The sequence below is a fragment of the Ictalurus furcatus genome, chromosome 8 (genome assembly GCF_023375685.1).
Source record: "Ictalurus furcatus strain D&B chromosome 8, Billie_1.0, whole genome shotgun sequence".
Lineage (NCBI taxonomy): Eukaryota > Metazoa > Chordata > Actinopteri > Siluriformes > Ictaluridae > Ictalurus > Ictalurus furcatus.
The window spans coordinates 22765182-22786306 of record NC_071262.1 but is presented as its reverse complement, the minus strand read 5'-3'; the positions used below and the strand labels follow the sequence as shown (position 1 = coordinate 22786306).

At 40.6% G+C, this 21125-nt stretch overlaps 1 protein-coding gene across 1 annotated transcript in view; it reads right to left on the bottom strand.

Moving 5' to 3' along the window:
- met (MET proto-oncogene, receptor tyrosine kinase) overlaps nt 1-21125 on the bottom strand; it is a 63497-nt gene that overhangs the window by 8411 nt on the left and 33961 nt on the right. The window contains exons 11-16 of the mRNA XM_053631542.1: nt 14423-14641; nt 9926-10072; nt 7727-7883; nt 7305-7445; nt 6710-6943; nt 2344-2424 (exon numbers count right to left, since the gene is read on the bottom strand). Coding sequence (XP_053487517.1) covers nt 2344-2424; nt 6710-6943; nt 7305-7445; nt 7727-7883; nt 9926-10072; nt 14423-14641 — 979 coding nt within the window. The remainder of the gene's footprint in view (nt 1-2343; nt 2425-6709; nt 6944-7304; nt 7446-7726; nt 7884-9925; nt 10073-14422; nt 14642-21125) is intronic.

Here is a 21125-nt window from a genome sequence, read left to right as displayed (position 1 = left end):
TTATGGCACAAATCTACTTTGTGTACAAATTTTCCGCTCATCCAAACATTTGGGTTTTCCTATCAGAAAGGGCTCCAGTGCTTATCTGGAAACTAAGAACCATTAATTATCCAATGAACCATTAAGCAACCTTTTTTTCTAATGTATTAACTGGGTTATTGTGTGGCACAAACTTCAAATTATTGGTCACCATTATCTTTTTAATTCCTACAACCTTAAGCTAAACTGTCCTGGTGCATTTTTAAAGGTTTATTGGATAATCAATTGTTCTTAGTCTCCTGAAAAGGTTCAACAGGGACCCATTTCTTATAGAGAAACACTCTGTTGTAGGATTCTACATAGGGTTCTACAAACCCCCTAGAGAGACAACTGAAGGACACTTAGAGATTCTACAATTTCAAGGCAACATTCATTCAACAGGAGTTCATAAAAAAAAAGTCTCAGAATGTGATTTGAATAGAAATGCGCTTGTTGTTTAGAGGATTAAACGTCTGTTTGATATTATCCGCTAACCTCCGTCGTCCACTAACCACGTTTTTTTATTTTTTCCACAAAACCATCAGCTGAACTACATTCACTCGAAAATGCCTTCAGTGCTCACACACAGTTCGATACGTCACCCTGGAGAGGAGCTGTTTCAGAGATGAGACTTAATCTAGTGTAACATGAGCCAGCCATTACCGGATGCACTCTGCGTCTCTCTCTGGGGCTGCCCCCTTTCCCCCGTCTCCTCTTTAATCTGGTTTGTGGAGCTTTCACATTTAGAGAAGATTAAACAGCTGTTTAGTGTCTCACTGGGAGCAGAAAACAGCAGAGATTTGCTAGGAAAGTAGAAAGAGCGCAAAGACAAGGACCGGTGTTCACACAGTAGGTGTCGGGTGTAGGGCTGGATTAATGTTTGAGGAAACTGACTTTATATTGGAGCTTCACAGTCACACATGCTACACCTGACTGAACACCTGGAATTTCGAATACAATTCAGAAATGTATCATTCGTCCCATTACGGACTGGATAAAACCGTCAGAATGCTAAACAATTATAGTCATGCTTTACATCAGGGTTCCGGTAACTAACATGAATTAACATTTTATTAGGTTTTTATTGAACATCTCCAGTGTCAGTGTTCAGCGCTTACAGTTTATGCTTTGTGGTTTTAATAACTTCAAGAGAGTGACATAAAAGAGAGGCTGGTGAGGGAACGACTGTTTTTATAGCTGCCATAACATAAGTGACAACAGGGCCTAACTCGTTTCACAGACATTCCACAACATTATACATGTGACTATAAATGGATAGAATGTATAACGTATTGTTCATTAATTAATACAAAGTTAAATATTTAGCAAATTTCTAGTATACGAGGGAATAAAACACTTTGAGATGGGCTTTTAATAATGAAAAAAAAAAGTATACAGTATACTGTAAATCCATAAGTAACCTTAACAAAGTAACATAATAAGTAGGTACTAATTCCTGCTTTGACTATCATCTCAATCAATTACTTAAATAACTCCACATACATTAGCAAAACATTTCATCACAGCACGTTGCAAAACATTGATAGTTCACCGAACATCAATGAATTACTTTGTTAAGTTCATGATTTGTTTGTGTTAACTAATGCTGTAAATAATGGCAGTCAATTGAAGTGGAATGAAAAGCGTTATAGTGGCAAAACCTGACATCACATTTCTCAACAATGAAAGTCAGACTGTATACAAAATAAATGCGTTGAAATCGGCTTGATGGTGAAAACAAACGGTGGCGAGGAGAAACGAGCTCGGCGAGCAGGTCATAAATCTCAAAAGGTCTCAGGACGACATGTTACGTGATTAGAGGCGACTCTAATGTGATACGGCCACTAGACGGATCATTCGTCATCGTTATTATCATCTTAATGCTCACGCAGACATCCTAAAAGAGACCTGTAATAGATTACCCTCACGTCACATCGCTCGATGAACATGAGAGACAGGAAGAGAGAACAGGATCTCGAGCACACGATTAAAAAAAAAAAATCACGTGGATAAAAGCTATAGCGTTACCTCGGACTGTTACAAAGCGCTGACACTGGAGACTCCTTCCATAAACGTTCACTAAACATCTCCTAATGGGAAACTTCACCATATCAACGATCTTCTGCTTTACAAGTCTCTGTGAACGAGCTGTTGCTATAGAAACGATAACGCGTTACTGTAGAACGAGCGCGTTAATATAACCCTGAGCCGCTGTTCTAGAAAGTTCATCATTACCGGAATCCAGTGCTGTGGTGTATTACAGTTGTGAACATCTGCATGAATATAATTTACTGTTAAACAGTACGTTGTCATACACACACTCACGGTTTAGAGACTTGACTGCGCAGTGCTGTTTCTGGCCGTCTGGCTCTAGAAGAGTCCCGTGGAAAACACAGCCGAAGTGTCCTGCCGTTCACAAAGAGGGGAAAACAAAAAGTAAGCTTTAGTGCATCAATCTATCAGAGGTCCTGCACCGTGTTTACGGCCGTTTATTTCGTTCAGCTTTTCACAGTGCCGAACAATGAGGAATCCCCAAAGCTGCCCGCAGTGCGGACAGCGCAACAATGCGGTGGGAATATTCCTGTTTCCTCCATTCCCTCCATTTCTCTCTCTGTCTCGCCATCTGAGAGGAAATTTCCAGTATGGGAAAATATGCAATGTGCATGCAATGTGCTCTGGGGTTAAACAGTGTTACTATACGACTGCTCCGTGTTTTACGGCTTTGTTAGTACACTCGATCGAGAGGAAAAGAATTTTGGCTCTGAATAAAAAATTTTAAAAAAAACAACAACGACTTTCTGCTTTGAAAAAAAAAAACCAAAACACTCAGACTCTATTCGTGGTTTCAAATCCGTTTAACGTCGGAAACTCGGTTTGACCAGTCAAATCCGATTTATTGTTCTTTCTTTCTTTTTAAATGTTTTTCTGAACAATTTGTGACTAAAACAACATTGCTGAACAAATACCAGCATGCAGGCAGGTCCAGTGAGAAGACTACCTGAGCCTGGATCAATAAATGAAACTTCTCAGCTACCCACAATCCTTCATGTTGTCACTGTTTCCACCTGATTAATGTCTCGGCTTAATGTCATTTCTCTATCAGCACGAATTCTTTAATAGAAGCAGTGTCGGGATTCCAAAGTGTCTGACTCTCTACAAAAATCCATTTTCCAGTGCATTTAAGAAGCCAAATCACATTTTTAAACAATTTCAGATTCAATTTGATGTATTTACTGTACGCATTTTTCATCGCTATGCGCCTTGACATTTCGTCTGAGAATGAAATCAGATTTGCCCTGCTATGTAAACTAAGTCAGCGCGAGTGAACTGTCAGTGGATTAATACAGAGCAGTGTTTCTCAATCTCCTGTTTCTAACTCACCCAATTTGATCTGGTTCAGGCTTGTCGCTTAGCTGAAAGATGAATCAGGCGAGTTTGAGTTTTGGCAGAAAGCGGTGGTCCTTCATGACCAGGATTGAGAAACACTACTTTAGATGACGCAGGTATGTTAGAGAAAACTCTTCACACGCATTAGTCCTTTTGTGGAGTCTGAGTCACAATGAAACTGACTGGGTCATTTACTATTTGGTTTGCTTTCACACTGCACATAATTAAACGGACCAAAAAACAAAGGTGCTGAACGCACCCCTATAAAGCTCTTTGATTTGTTGAAAACTGTATGTGCGAGTAGAAATCACAAAAATCACTCGAGCAAGGAGAACATGGAGCACATTTTGTGTGTCATATCTGGTGTTTTCTCTCTCTCTCTCTCTCTCTTTGTTCAACTGTCCAAATCTTCAGACCTCGTGGAACTTCTGCAGAGCTACAGCTCTGTCCTTTGGCTCAGTTTAGCAGCTTGTATCTATAAAAATCAACAAACCAATGCTGCTAACCAAAACACATGGCTGTTTGATTCACGTCCTGCAGCTGAGTCGATTCAGAGTCGATTCAGAGACGATTCATTCATTAGAGTTCTCTGAAAAGAACAACTGAGACCCTCTGGGACCTGAGTGTGATTGCTGTGTTCTCATCTGCCTAAAGAACCACACATCAGGGTTCTGTTCAAACGAACGAAACATCTGATCATATGTAAAAGAGACTTTACTGTTCACGTACTAGGGTGCTGTGGTATCTCGTGATGTTTTGTCACATCTCGGGTCTCACATGGGAGAGCTTTCTCTAACCCAAACTACACAGTAACTACGTTTACATGGACAGCAGTAATCTAATTAGTGACCTTACTCTGATTAAGATAATAATGTGATTAAGGTGTTTACATGAGTCACTTTTAGAATACTCCTGTCATGTTCCCGTTTTACATGTTATAGAACATAATTCGATTAACAGCCCGCGTCATTACGTCACCCCGCCACGCCGTCCGACGTCCCTCCAGAATTTCACGTATCAACATACAGTTCGTCTTCGTTATGGTACCGTATACAGTTTTGGGTGTTTTTATAAAAAAAAAAAATTACGAACGCTTTACGTGCAGTTAATTATTTGTCATGCTATCCGTGCTAATAGACAACTGCTTGAAGTCGAGGGCTGCGTCTCACACCACGTACTTACCGTCTATATAGTAGCCGAGATACATGTATTTTTCCCCACTACAGGCCTATAGTAGGCAAGTACGCGGTTTGGGACGCAGCCGAACTCTCTTGTTCGCCATAAAATGTTGAGAACTGCCTTGTGTGATCGTGTCCTGTCGCAAAATGCGGTGAAAACTCTCACACGACGTTCATAATGTGATTAAGGTGTTTACATGTCTGTAATACACGTCCATAATGCGACTAAAACAAGAGTACTCCACCTGTCTTAATTCGATTAGAGCTTAATTCGAGTATGACCTTAATTAGATTTAGGTAAGTAAAAATTGCTGTTTACATGGTAGTTTCTTAATCAAAGTATGGTCTTAATCGGGTTAAGAGTGGATTATTGTTGTCCATGTAAACACAGCTATTGAGTGGACAGTGAGAAAGGTGGGGCCGCGGTGTGCTTTTTGAGGTTGGTGTGTGTTTGTGGTAAAATATTGGTGTGTGGAAGAGCGTAATCTGCCCTCTGAGCTGCTATCACATCTGCCCCAGATGGCAGCTGAATCAGATTACCACACGGAGCCTCGAGACAGCCCAACAATGAGACGGGAATTTAAAACGGGAACAAATCACCACACCGAGCACCCCCACACTCATACTGTACTAAAACTTACTCAACCGCATGCAAACACACACACACACACACAGAGCTGGGCTTTCCCAGAGGGGTTGCAGTGGGTTTTCGGGAATTCAGGGCAACGCTGAGAATGGGAACGAGAACCCTACAGTAAATTTGATCTCACTGAGTTCACCCCCCCTTTACAGCACGATGGCTAAAGGGGCGATTTAGCATGCAGACGTCCTGCAGTGTCGCCCCAATTCGACACGTTTTTTTTATTTTTTTATTGGCTTCAAATTCCTTAAAAGCTCCTTTTAAAATCAGTGTGCGTGAAAGTGCACAATTTATGTACCATTCATTTAGGTTATACGGTTTCATACCGCAGACATCAGTCGGGATTTTATAGCGCTAAATGTGGAAAATTGTTACTGTGTTAATGCAGAAAATACAGCAAAGAACGTCTGAGTAGCCTTATGATAATCTACAGCGACTGCAAAGGGACATTTGGTGTACTAGGTTTCATTTATATTCCTTCGGGAACACAAATGATCAAACAATATTGATCATTTGATAAATGGTAAATGGTCTGCACTTATATAGCGCTTTTATCCAAAGCGCTTTACACTGTGTCTCATTCATCCATTCACACACACACACCAATGGTAGCAGAGCTGCCATGCAAGGCGCTAACTTGCCATCGGGAGCAACTTGGGGTTCAGTGTCTTGCCCAAGGAAACACCTGGGTATGTGGAGTCATGTGGGCCGGGACTCGAACCGCCAACCCTACGATTAGTGGACAACACGTTCTACTACCTGAGCCACAGCCGCTCATATTTTAAATGTAAAATAATATAAAATTAAAAAAGATAAAATTGTAGAAAGAAAATTTATTTGTTCCCCCCCTTCACTGTTTCAGACATGTGAAACTTTTTGTTATGGCCCTAATTGTGCTTTATGGATATTTATTTTTTCATCTGTTTACTTTTTTTTTATCCATTACCTGATTTGTGAGGTCATCAACCACCTTTCTCTTTTGTGTTGAAAGTTTTTTCTTCTTGTTGTTTTTTTTTTTTTTTCCATGTATGCAACATCATATTTATACCTCTGGGAAACAGGACATAATTAAAGGCAACAACAGAGTTCTTGCACTGTGAGCAAATAAAAAAAAAATAAAAAATCCAAGAATGACCTGTTTGTTTACACTGATTCAAAATAAATGTCTCTTAGGGGCGTCGATAATTTTGGAAGATATTTTGCACAGAAAATACTAATATTTAAAAAAAAAAAAAAAAAAGTTCTAGTGAGAATGATTTCGTTCGAATTTTTTAATTCTACTCAAATTATTATGTATAATGTTTATTTTATGCAATATCTTTTATTAAGGGTGCAAATATTTCTTAAGTATTGCATTGCTTCCCTTGGAATTGTATTTGTGTGACTTCAACACCGTGGGGATGCAAACTTTATGCATTAATCATATGACTTATTCAGTGCCAGAGTATATGCTAGACTGTTGAAAATCTTTAGCGTGTCGTCTCACCTCTTCCGATAATCTCATTAACGTGTAAGAGCAGGTCTTCCCTGGCGATGACGACGTGCTGCACCTCTTTCAGGAGCTCAGGGTGGAGGTTACTCAGGTCCACAGGTGCGGAACCGGGCAGGAGGGGAGAAGACAGGTCTCCTTCCGCCCCCAGCATGGAGGACAGGTCCACGTGTGCGTGGACGTACGGGGGAGGACGACACGACTCGTTCGGAGACATCGGCAAGCTCTGGTCTGCGGGGTCAGAAAGTCGAGGGGTCAATCACTGGCTTGCTAAAGCTTAAGACTACAAGGGTCAGCTAAATGAGCTGAGTTGTCTAAGAGGTCAGGTAATTACAACAACTACAAAGGGAGAAGGGGTGAAACTCGAGACCTGGCTTTTTTTTTAATGGATGAGTGGCTGAAAGAGAGAGTTTTTACTCCTTGGAGAAATGAGAGCAAGGGAGCATGCAAAGAGGAGAAGGAGGTGGAGGAGGAGGGAGAGGATAAAAGTTTGTCTGCTGAGCTGTAGAAGGATCCCTGCTGGAGCAACATGATGCAAAAAAAAAAAAAGTTTTATTTTGAGCAGGAAGCAGCAAAAGGCAGCAAAACGTACCCTCAAGCAAAGTGGTTCTATAGTCCAGAGACTCGTGAGACACCAATTCGTTAGTGGGACTGACACTCCTCGCGTTTGCCAGCATGTCCAAGTGTGGAATGTGAGCCCGGCCGTCATACCAAACCATCCCCTCAGCTAAATCTACACGCAGATAGAGAGAGAGAGAGAGAGAGAGACAGAGAGAGAGAGAGAAGAGACAGTTTTTTTTTTTTTTTTTAAAGAAAACGAGGACAGACCGCTTCCCCATGTGCTCCTGCATTATCAGTCTAGCGCAACCCAGCAACTGATGCTTCTCTCTTCTCTCTCTCTCTCTCTCTCTCTCGGGTCTCCCTATTAAACAACGTGTTCTCATCCAGAACTGAACCGGATCTCAAACACGGCCAGTTGCGAAGAGAAGCGAAAACGATTGCGCCAATACGCACCGTCGATGTGCTTCTTCTTCTTGATCCAGGCGAAGAGCGCGAGCATTAAGAGCAGCAGGATGGACACGCACACCACGCCGGCGATCAGCGGCTTGTAGTCCTGCTCCTGCGCCAAAACCACGCGGCCCAGGCTGACCGAGGACGAGGCCTGCATCCACTGCAAATACACACGCGCACAATCATCGACACATGTATACAGACAAGTTTGCAATAAACTATGCCAAAAAAAAAAAAGACATCCCCGACGTTACAGCTTGACCGTCATGTATCTTTTCTCCGCACTCCGACTCCACCGCTTTCCTTAGCTACGTACCCTGGTTATGCATTTTGCTTCCTAAGCACTGTTAATGTCTCTGTTTTAAATGGAAAAAAACGTGAATTTACAACTTGAACGTCAAGGTATACAATCCAAATCGGCCATTCCAGAAGACCTAACCATTTAAACGTCATGCTTTTGAATGCAGAGCTATGTCAAATGCCTTCCACGTTAGCTATTTTTAGTGAAGTTGTATATGTAAATGATGAAGTGGACCGAACAGCGGATAAGAGGTATAAGAGGTAAGAAAGCGCTTGAGAATAAAGATAAGTGTGGTGTACATTCACCGCCATAAATCTGATACACTTTACCTTGGCAGTTACAGTCAGTGCTTAAACTCTAATCCTGCAGAGCCGCAGTCTGTATATTTAAACCTTCTCCATACTCCAAACCCACTTGAATTAATGCGTTAATACAACTTATCCCACAGCGCTGTTGGATTCTTATCTCTGATTGTTGGCTAATTTGCTGTAACAGCAGCTCTGACAGTAGTCCAGCTGCAAATCACAGGCTTATATTATTATATAATAATCCAACACGTTAGCGTTTCTATAGTAACAGCTCATTCACTGTTAGGAAGTTGTATAGTGGATGCTCCACATAAACGAATGAAAACACATTTTATTTAACGTTTACGGAAGGAGTCTCCAGTGTCAGAGGTGAAGATGTAACTTTAAGTTTTCAGACAGTTTCAGGACAGACGAGTTTACGCTGCTTTGCGGTTTCTCGATAACGTGACAAGCTGCGTTTTTTTGGTCTTTTTAACTTGAAGAGAGAGGGAGAGAGAAAACAAGAGAGGATGGTGAGGGAATGACACCAAGTTTATAGCTGCTATAACGTTAGAACTAACTTGTTTTGCAGACGTTATACAACAGGTATATACAACTGGTAGAACTCAATTCCAATGGTGTCGATGGGGATGCCTCCGCCACCGCAGAAGTCTAGATCTTCTTTTTACTAATCCGTATACCAGAAATAGCCTCAAAATATACTTCGAACAGGAAGTAAGCTATTAAAGAGAAACTAGTTTGCGTATTTGGCCTTGCTGTGACCTTTACCCTGTTTCTAAAATCTGATCAGTTTATCTGCTTGTTATCATAGTGATCATTCTAAATATAAAATCCTGTTCTGAGATAATATCACACTTAACGTGAATCTCAAATGGACAACCTGAAAACCTGATGCCTCTAACACCTTGTGGTTTTAAAAAACTGCACTCGTTAGCAATTCGCTGCAGTATAAAGAGGAATGAAACACTTCAGGATGCGCTGTCATAGGGAAATAATCAACTTCGGGTTGGTAGCAGTGGTAACAGGTAAGTCTGCTTTATCACACCACTTCGTCATTGACTTCGTACATGCTGTTACAGTAGGGTAAAATCTGACTCGTAGATTTTGAGCAGCTGAGCATCATTTATCTACTCGCCCATATGAAGAGGAAGCATTCATTCACTCAGAAATAATTTGAAGTGGTCAGAAAGCATGCACGCTTGCAAGCAGGACAGGAAATTGGATTAGAGGCGAGACGGTTATTGAGTTTAGGCCGAGACGTGCGTTTTCTCACACTGTGTTGAGATGGGGTCAGATTAGAGCCCGATGTCACACTAACACTCACTGAGCGTCCAGTCTCCGCTCAGCATCGTATCAGATCGTCTGCGGCCTGAAGAGCCATGCTGTTTGTGTGCATGGAGAGGAAATACAAGCCGTCTTATCAGCATTGCGTTCGGGGTTCATAAAACAACAATGAAGCAGCCGTGGAGGGAAAATTAATATCTAATATCCCACTCTGAAAAATATGATCGAGCCAATCTGGCCCCATGGGAGTGTGAAACCGAGCGAACGGCGATAAATAGGAGAGAATCGGCGGTTTCGAGCTTCTCTCACCTCCACCTCGAGCTCTCTGGTGGAGGTCTGGAGTTCGGAGGGCACCGTGCACTCCAGTGTGTTTCCCACCAGAGTTACGCTCTCACAGGAGCGATTCGACACTCGCAACACCTCTCCCTTCACCGCTTCCACATCCACACGAGGAACCTGCGTGCACAGAATAAGAGATAAAAACACAGAATTCATCATGAATGCATAAATAAGTAATTCAATTAGAACACCGTTTCCTGTAGTGAAGCTTGCTTTGTATGAATGCATACACGAGGTCATAAGTTTACATACGCCTTGCAGAATCTGCAAAATGTTAATCTTTTTTTTTTTTTTAATAAGAGGGGTCATAAAAATTGCATTTTGTGTTTTATTTAGTACTGCCCTGCACAAGCTATTTCACATAACACATATATGTTTACATATAATCCACAAGACACAATAATGTGATGATCAACGACTGTTTTTATGGTTTGTGATACTTGTTCGTTTCACGAGTCCCTTGTTTGTCCTGAGCAGTTAAACTGCCCACTGTTCTTCAGAAAAATCCTCCAGGTCCTGCACATTCTTTGCTTTTCCAGCACATTCTGCATATTTGAGCCCTTTCCAACAGCGACTATATGATGTAGAGATCCATCTTTTCACACTGAGGACAACTGAGAGGCTCGTACATGACTATGACATACATTGGGGGGCGCGGGGGGGGGGGGGGGGGGGTGTGTAAACTTTTGAACAGGATGATCTGTGTAAAGTATTATTATTTTGTTTAAAGATCTTATTTTCTTTTCATTTAGTACTGCCCATCAGAAGCTACATAAGATATTTACGTGTTTCCCAGAAGACAAAATAATAACAATTTACACCGATCATCCTGTTCAAAAGTGTACACCCCCCTGGCTCTCAATGTATCGTGTTACCTTCTTGAGCATCAGTGAATGTTTGCACCTTATGTAATAGTTGTGTACGAGTCCCTCAGTTATCCTCAGTGTGAAAAGATGGATCTCAACATCACGTAGTCGCTGTTGGAAAGCGGTCAGATATGCAGAATGTGCTGGAAACGTAAGGAATGTGCAGGACCTGGGGGATTTTTCTGAAGAACAGTGGGCAGTTTAACTGCTCGGGACAAACACGGGACTCATGAACAACTCTCACAAAACATAAAAACAGTCGTTGATCATCCAGGTAATGGCACACGGGATTAAGAATAAAGTGTGTGTAAACTTTTGAACTGGTTCATTTGTGTATTCAGTTATTATTGTGTTTTGTGGACTATATGTCAACATCTGTTATGTGAGGTTATTCAGGGTGATTCAGTGCAGATCAATAAAAATACTTTAAAAAAAAAATTAAATAAAAAACAAAATGCAATGTTGCACATGTACATGTATGTATTTTCACTTGTAATCTTTATTATTAATGGATTGTGTCAGTAAAACATAAATACCTGAAAAAAAAAAAACTTGCTAACCTTGATAACAGGGACTATTGAGAAGAGTCAAAATACTATGTTTTGTCCATCCAAGGAGTAAATTCAAACTGGTTAACTCTGCACACACAATGTGATTTGCTGCAGCCTCTCAGTCACTTCAGTGTAAAAATCAGTACAGCTGAAGAGCAAGTATATTAGTAAATTTGAGCAGAAGCCCATTTCCACTTGTTTTGCAACCCTATACTTAAGTATCATTTTTCTAGGTTCAGTTTGACTCTTTTTAGATCTGAGCTAACTAACGTGAACATATAGCACCCGCAAAAGTGTCATTCGGTATTATTTCAGCCCCCTATTTTGCGTGTTACTTCATTCATTCTCTGTGAATTGCTAATTGTGTGTGCAGTTAATTACATCGCACATGCAAATTAGTTCAAAGATGGGGGGGGGGGATTTGCGTTTAAGTTGATCTGCTAATCTAAACAAGAATCTATTATAACAAGAAAGAGAGAGAGAGAGAGAGAGAGCAGAAGGCAATAAAGAGAGTGATCACATTCTTTGCATGACAGCCTGGGCTTTGCAGATTGGACACACTGTTCACTTCTGCACCTGTTCCCATACACTAACAATCAGCCAGCGACCAGACAGAAACAGACAGGCGCACACACACACACAGATTTCTGGACGGACATCCAATAACTCGCAGTTCCCCCCCCCCCCACCATTATGGCCTCCTGCAGTGCAGAATGCATTTTCCTCCATTAATGTTTTTTCCCTTCTAAAGCCACATGAACGAACGCTGACGTCTGCTGCTGTACTGATTCAGCCTCCCTGTCCATCTCTCCTGATCTTTTCTGGTCCATTTACAATGTCTCAGATGCAGTTCAAGTTGCCAAGTTTCTATTTTCATTTCTATAGAAAAACAAAAAAACAAACAAAAAAACCTTGGCATGGACCACTACGAATGCAAACAAACAAACTGCATGGGAATGAGAGTGCACAAAAAGTCTCTGGTGGCTAAATAAATGAGAACTGCTTAAGTTCCCATTATCATTAAACATGGACAATCAGCAACCGTGTGTGCTAAATGCATCCAAAATAATACGCATGGCTTTGTCCTTATGAGGAAAAGTGTTTGGTCTTTTCTTTTCTTTTTAAAAATGAACTAAAAAGAGCCTGAACAATTTACTTTTTATAACGTTTAGAGTTAAAGTGCATTGTTTAGTTATCCATCCATGCAGCCACCCATTTTCCATACCGCTTATCCTACACAGGCACCTGGAGCCTATCCCAGGGAACTCGGGGCACAAGACAAGGGACAACGTGGACGGGGTGACAACCTAGCGCAGGGCACAATCACACACACACTCGTACAACCGTTCACACACTATGGACAATTTGGAAATCAGCCTACAACGCATGTCTTTGGACTGGGGGAGGAAACCAGAGTACCTGGAGGAAACCCCTGAAGCACGGGGAGAACATGCAAACCCCAACCTCGGAGGAACCGCTAAGCCACGGTGCCCCGCCATTAGTTAGTTATGTACCTCACAAAGATAGGATTACAAGTATAAATGTCCCCACAAGGACACACTGTAAGAAATATCTCAAATATAGACGAATACAAATAACATTTCCCTTAATTGTCTCGTTATTAAAGAAACATACAATTTGGAAGCCTAGATCTAAGTACTTTCTTACTTCTTTCAAGCTTGAAATGGTCTTATTCTAGTGCCAGATCATTTTGTTTACTTCAATCTGACAACAAAATGACAATTCTCAGCTTGAAATGAATAAATATGTCCATAAATAGGCTTTAATAGTCATTATGTTTGTTGTATTATAATCTTAGAACGAGAAATGTTAGATATTTTTGCTAACATATTATTTTGTGCAGTGTAGGCAAGAATATTTAAGAGTTTTGACCATGGCTTGTCTCCACAAGGTTTATTTATTTATTAATTTTATTATGTAAATTGCAAAATAATAATAATAATAATAATAATAATAATAATAATAATAATTAAAAAGCAAAATGTTTTCTTTTGGTTACTGAGAAGGTTAGTTTTAGATTTAGGTCGCATTTATTAGCTGCGTTAATCAATGAGTGATCCTCACAAAGACAGTAAAACAAACACGTGTGTGTGCGTGTGTGTGTGTCTTTAAAAGGGCCTATGCAGTAAACATGAAGAGTATTTGATTCTGGGGTCTCACACTGAGAAAAAAAAAAATAAGTGCACCCCCCTCCACCTCAACAGCTGCACTTAAGCAGTGAGTGGCAGTTCCACTAAAAAAAAAAATAATAATAATTCCTCCCGCGTTTCATTGTTCAAATGTTCGTTTTTTCACCCCTGTTTCCGCTGCTAATGTGAAGGATCTCACCATTAATGTGTCAAAGGCTGGAAGTCTGAGGAGCTGCGAACAATAAGAGAGATGGAGGGAATACGCAGGTTAGAGGGTCAGCTGGTCCGCAATAGGAAACGAACTGTGTTTCCTGTTTGGTCTCTGTATTATTTCCTTCCACTTCACCGAGTGCAAAGAATCGAGGTGGTTTTGTGTGTACGGCGGGGTCCAAAAGGTCTAAAAGCACACCGGAATGTAATTATTTATTTTTTTCATTTAAAACTGGAAACTAACAAAGTTTTAGAATCTTGAATTGCTTCAAATAAACAAAGGAAACGTTCAGTCTTGTGAGCGTTCAATCTTCGGCACTATTTCTGTTCAAAAATGAAAACAGAGTAGTGATATTGGCCAGGCTGGTTGACCTCTCCTTGGTTACGTTTTTTTCAAATTCTTCCACTGAAGAACGTTTTCAGATGACACTCGGATGGATCTGATCAAACACGGATCGTCAGGTTTTACACTTTAAACTTCTGTCAGCTCGACTGCACGCTAAGGCAAAAAGAGGGATGTACCAAATACTAAGAAATTCTAAAATCCATGCTCATATTTACAAGTTTCTAAGTTCATAAGATGATATCATTTGTAATGAACAATTTTGCTAAATTAGAAAAGAATGCAAAATAGGACATACTGCATGTGTCCGACAAGTGTGTGTGTGTGGTGATGAGTGGCCCCCGTACCTTAATCTCCAGCACACTCTTGCTGCCTCTGGGAGTGAGAGTGGGCTTCTGAAACTCCTCGAAATTCGGGTCCTCCACATAGGTCAAGTCGTACTGTCGCGTCGAGAAGCCGTCGAGCACGAACTTCATCTTGGTGGCGACGGGAGGACGGACGTTGAGGCCTTTCAGCGAGGGAGTGATGCACACGATGGCCAGTTTGTCTTCACCCTGCGTGCAGGTCTGAAACACAAGCGACGCCATCACACTCTGTTCCAAACTCACAGTCAAGAAAATTACAACTGCAACATTAAGGGGAAATTACCCTTACACGCTGTAGTTTTCTTACCAAAAAGGGTCTTTTACAGGTTAACCCTCTTACCCCGTATGGCCGAAAAACCGGCTTGCCCATCTTTGATCTATTCCCGTAAGGACGATATACCGGCTTGGTCGTCTATGCCAAATCCCCGTAAGGCCGATATAGCGGCTTTACAGTGTAAACGTTATCCCCGTAAGGCCGGTGTACCGGCATTACTCTGCTATGATTCCTTACTTATTTAATTATTATTTTTTAACCCGGAAGGTTGATGACGTCATGACGTCACGACGTGATTACGTTATTACGCCGGCATTACGATGAAGATCCAAGCGTGAATATTGGTGTAATAGTAGAAGTGAACTAAAAATGCCAAAGCGAAAAGCTAATCGTGTTCCAGCTAAAGTTACACCTACAGTGAACACAGGTACATCTAAAACAGTGAAAAAAAGAAGAGAAAACATACACAGTTACACAGGCGAGAGCGAGGATTCTAGATAGTGACAGCAGTGAAATTTCAGGCGATGTTGAAACCGAACCTGATAGAGACGCAAACTCTCCTGATTCAGACCCTGATCCGTCTTCATCTTCAGCATCAACCAGTGCGACTGACACTGCAGAGGTCTGGAGTCATAACGGGACCATTTCTGTGCGTTCGTGAAAACACTACCTGCTGGTCTGATTATCACCAGAAACTTGACTTTTGGCGCTAAAATGCATTTATTTATTTATTTATTATTTACTCGAATTTATTCAAAGGCATTGACCACGCTGATGCTCGTATGGTACTTCTAAATGAGTAGAAGGATTTTAGCGAGCATTTTTCGTCATTTCTCTAGTTAAGAATTGCGCTCTAAGTGGAGTAAAAACACTGAACTGCTTCATTTTCAAAGTAATATTACACAAATACATTATTATAGGTTGTTTCAAGGCCTAAAAATGTTCAAATTAAAATGTTGATTTTGGGGCCAATTTTGGCCTGGGAACTCAGGGTTGGCGTGCTGTTTCTATGGGGAATATAGGGTTGTGGGACATAATACTGTGGGAACTAAGGGGTAAGAGGGTTAAAGGTGTGTGATAGGGGTGGACAAATGTTCTTGCTCCAGAAGCCTATAGCTAGAGTAAAAAGAAGACCTAAACTAAACTAAAAACTAGTCACTCTCTTCATTTAGCCACGGAATAATTTAACCAAACAAGTCCTTGTTTTTCAAAGCAACTATAGCCCGAGATAGTGCCATGTCCACTCTTAATGGTGGAACTTTCTGTCCTGACAGTGGACGGTACTCAGAGTCAGCGACTTACGTCCAAAAGTTACGTCAGTATTGACATTGGGAAAGTTCAGAGTATTCAGAGATGGGTTACACGCCTACGTAAACTGATTTTCTGGTCTTCCCATTCAGATCACCTGTGTGCAGTTCACACCTATTCATAAACTTTAAAGATACAATACTATTAATGAATTAATAATGTCATATTTTGTATTTGGTATTGGTCTCAAATGGCATTCAATCGTTTTTGATTTTGTCTTGAGTGTATTTATAGCCCAAAGTAAGGCTATAAATTGTTCATCAAAGTAAGAATTGTTCATAAATAAGACACGCCTCTGTTTTACTTGAACCCCACCTCATGCACGTAACTCGAATATAACTTCTGAATAGCATTTAAGTCTGTATTTACATCTGAGGTCAAGAAGTCAAGAAGGTCTCTTCAACCAGAGTTAAGCACATGATGTTCTGTCAACAAAAAACTCTTTTTTTTTTTTTTGGTTTAAATTTCACTTTAAATAGAGTTATACTGTAAATACTAGTATTTGCTTTAGATCAATCAACATCCACACTTATTAGTTTATTAAATCTATAACACTGACTATCCAGTTCACTGTTTTGAGGAGGAAAATATACATCACTCATCAGTCAGACGGCGAGGTTGTTCCTAACAAACGATTCTTTTCCCCCAATGTGCAGCTTGAAATGTACTGTAAATCCGAGTTCCGACGTCCCACCTCCCAGTCAAGCTGAACGCATCATGAATGCACATGTGCGCATTTTCTGTATTAAATCCTCACCATGGGGACCTACCTCAACTCTGATGTTTATTAAATCCAGCTCTAAGGCACACTGTTGTCAGATTACATGCCTCATTTACAACTGAAAGTGTCCTGGCAGAGCAAACACTCCTGAACTAACCACTCTGATTTGACATTTTGAAATCATCATATCCCTCCCAGTGAGTCTCTGGATACCCTTTCTTCTAGAATAAAAGTTATAAAAAGTTATATAATGGTGCAAACTCTGCAGTGGAACCAGATGGAAATCCCATCTTGCGTGAGTTGTAGATCAGCAGTGTTGGCATGTGCAGGATATTTAATAAAAAAAAAAACCAAAAAAAAACAACACCATGCACACAGCTCCTTTTGAGACTTGTGGTCTTTACTTTAATATGTGTGAGTTATGATTTGGGGGCGTAGCAGATGCCTCCATCTTTTTGGCAGTGTCTCGGGTCCATCATGCCTCATGTCCACGCTACACGTTGCTCAGTGCTGGCTGTTAGGTTCGCTCCTGTCGTCTTTATGTCACTCATGCTTCAAAGCAAAGTTCTGTGTTCCTGCCATGTTTTCAGACCCATGCTGACTGGCTTCGATGGGATTATACGAACATCTACAGAGGTGATGATGGCGTTCCAAAATAATCACAATGCAGGGTTTCAGTCCAGATCTCTGGGTCTATTTTGGCTGAAGACAAGTTTATCACTGCAGTGGGCTGAACTCCCCACGGGTGACCAGACCATGGTAAATATTTACAGTGCTCTCAGAAACACTGATGTAGTGTATTTATCCACCACATCAAAGAGACAAACATGACCTTGAGTGGATAGCGGAACAGAAGGTTAGGCAAAGTCCGGTGAAAATAGCTTCAAGCTTCAACAGTGGTTTCGAGTCAGATATTTTTGGAATGCCCTTTTCTTACCGAAACACACTGCAACAAAACCTGATAAAATTCCACATTATTTTAAACATATTGACAAAAAAAAAAAGAAATGTTTCGCCGTTACAGTTTTGCTAATATTGCTAACAAATAAGGGAAGCTCATACCTACTGCTTTAGCATTGCACAAACTGCATCATCACCCTCATCACAAAACATATTTTCTGTCTCAGTGATATTATTCAAATAGTTAAATACAACAACTGAAATGTAATCACATTAAAACTATGTTAAAATGGTTTTATCAAGGAGATGCTGAATTCTCGATTCTGATTGGCCAGAAGGTGTTGATTAATTTTCTAGAGCAACAGCTCTGAAGGTCACAGGTTTATATTAATGCGCTCGTTCTCATCTGTTAGCGTTTCTATGGTAACAACTTACACAGTCACATCAATGGATTTAAAATGTAATTGTTGGTACGGTGTAGATGTTTGTTTAACATTTGTGGAAGGAGTCTCCAGTGTCAGGGCTTTTTTGTAACTTGTAGCTGTGACTTTAAGTTTTCTGACATTCTGACTTTTCTGATTAAGTTTTCTTCAAATGCTTTTTCACTTCATGAGGGGAAAAAAAAGATGTTCTTACCTGCTATAACATAAGTGATTACAGGAACTAACTTGTATTTAACTTAAATAACTTAACTTTTAATTTAAAAAAAAAAAAATTATGATGTCATTGTTTTTAAATTAAAGAAAATACAGTCATTGTTGGCCAATTGCTGTGTTATAGGACGACTAAAAAACATTGGAAAGCGCTGTTATTGGAAAATAATCAACTTTTTGCGATGTAACTGCCTTACTGGTTGTTGATTATTTTCACGACACTTAGGATGTTTTATTCCTTATTTATTGATCTAATCATGGCAATATAATGCAGTACAATGTCAAAAACAAATGTTATGGCATTTCAGGATTAAAAAAAATAATAACATGTTTTAAAGAAAAAGAAAAAGCTCTGGTAGCTATTTCCCGTGACCCCTTTATCTCTCCTCACAATCTCCCGATTGAGCAACATCCCAGATGGAAGGTAAACACAATCACAACCTACCTCACACACACACCAACATCACTGACTAACTACTTTACGGAACAAAGTCCATGTGTGTTTCAATAGAAATAAATGAATTGAATTGAACTGAATTGAATTTACGCTTAGCGTTGAGTTGTCTGGATTAAGCGAAAACTGCGTCTCTTTTGGACAAAATCGGTGTTTAACTGTAGAACGGATTAAGTCTCGCACACGGATTTGTGGTTGGATAGCAGCTGCTGAAGAAAAAGAGACAAAAGAAGAAACAGATACTGAGACGTCTCGAGTTTAAGCCCAGGGCTTCCATATACGGCCTCAAAGGGAGTTACATGAGAAACTTTATAACGGCGTGCGGAAAACTGTCTGTGTAAGCATACACTCAAACAACACCAACTCGCACAGAACGACCAGAATTCAGCACAGATTCTCAGATCGCTATCGAAAAAAAACTGCCGCACACAAGAATACGACCATACGGCGATTTAACCTCGGTGATATCCATCATGAAGATGTTCTACGCGTTGGGGATTAAAGCAAATGAGTTCCAGACACCCTGCAGATAGGCAGGAAAAATGATGAACCGGCATCACTGCTTTCTGTAGTGCACGAACATCCTGTTCATGAAGCATTCGGCTGACAGGTTTGGCTTGTATTATTGTATCCTGAGGTTTCTGTAACCTGTAATCAGACCTGTGATGATTCATAACAGCGTCAAGGAAACTTTTACACCAGTCCTGGAAAGATGCAGCACTGCACTTGATTTAGCACATCAGATAAACGTGTGGCGGTCTGGGAAAACCGCTCAGATGTGGCCGAATTTTAGCAAGGAACCAATAAAAGACCAAAAAAAAAAATCAAATAAATCATCCAGGTTTTGCCTGACATTTGTTTTTGTTTTGTTTTTTTTCCCCTGCTTATAACATACTTTTACGAAAACATAAAATATCACCAAAATTTTCTCGCAGATGACGTTTAAAATGTTTAAATAACGTAGTCAAGGGAACAGAAGTGAGTGAATGAATCAGTGGTTATTTTTAAGATCATTATTTAAAGCTTAAAATTTGTACAAATATATAGAGAAAGGTTTAATATCCTTATATTTGGTTTATTGTAATCTTATAATAGAAAATACTATATAAATGTGACTATATCCTAGATAAAACTTGCTAAGATGTCATTTTTTGACATGAATTTGGCGTGTTCGAGTAAGGGGTGTATAAGAACATTTGAGCTCTGACCTGTCAGTCATAAACTTTCTAGGAAGGACGAATTAAAATAAAAAAAAATCCACTATGTCATCAGCGACTGAAGAATGCAAGGTGCTGGGGGTTTTTTTGTGTTCTCCTTCTTCATGATGATGCATTTAGCAACAAGCTGCAGCCTGTAAAAATGCCTTTAATGTTGGTGGGAAAGCTGAGGACTAGCTGAGCCCTGGATTTATCCGAGATTGCAGTTGCAGATATGGAAGAAAGCACTTCAGACCCCCCAACCGACCCCCCCTCCTGACTTTGCTGGGGTCCGACGTGGTCCTTCATTTGATTTATTTTTTATTATTGTTATTATAAAAGGATTCTTGGTATCAACCAGAACCCAGCTCAATCCCACAAGAAAGAAACTTGAAACCCAGAACCACACTTCTGTTTCCGCCATCTTTGAACAAACCTCGACGGATTCACTTAGGATACGTGACTCAGACTAAAGGCATGAAAAGATTTTTTTTTCCACACACAGCCTCCTAATAAAAGTACAGAAAAACAATAAAACACTTGTCTATTGGACTGCACACTGTTTATGGTGAAGAATTTACAGCGCAACAGCTGGAGGAGCCGTTTGAAATCGGTATTAAAGATGTAGCGGCTTCTGCTGCGTGCAACTACAACATCCTGTCTGATTCGTGTTCGCCATGTTGAGAACGTAACCGTGTAGAGCAGAAGTATTCAACTAGAATTAGTGCAAGTCCAGCTACAAAATATTCCATGCTGATCAGGTTTGAATAGTTACAAGAGTTACTTTTTATTGCTTAACCAGTAATCCATTGATTTTCCATAACGCTTATGCTACACAAGGTCACAGGGAGCTTGGAGCCTGGAGCCACGGGGCATGAGGCGGGGGACACCCTGGATGGGGTGCCAATCCATTACAAGGCACAATCGCACTCGCATACTACAGACAATTTAGCATGGCCAATCAGCCTACAACATATGTCGTTGAACTGGGCGAGGAAACTGGAGTACCCGGAGGAAACCCCCGAGGCATAGGGAGAACATGCAATGCGGGAGTAGGAATCGCGCCCCAAACCCTGGAGGTGCGAGGTAAAGGTGCTAACCACTAAGCCACTGTGCCCCCTTTACCTGAAGTGGTACCTGAATCTGAAGTGGTTATGTTTTCTTTCGTACTCGCACTTC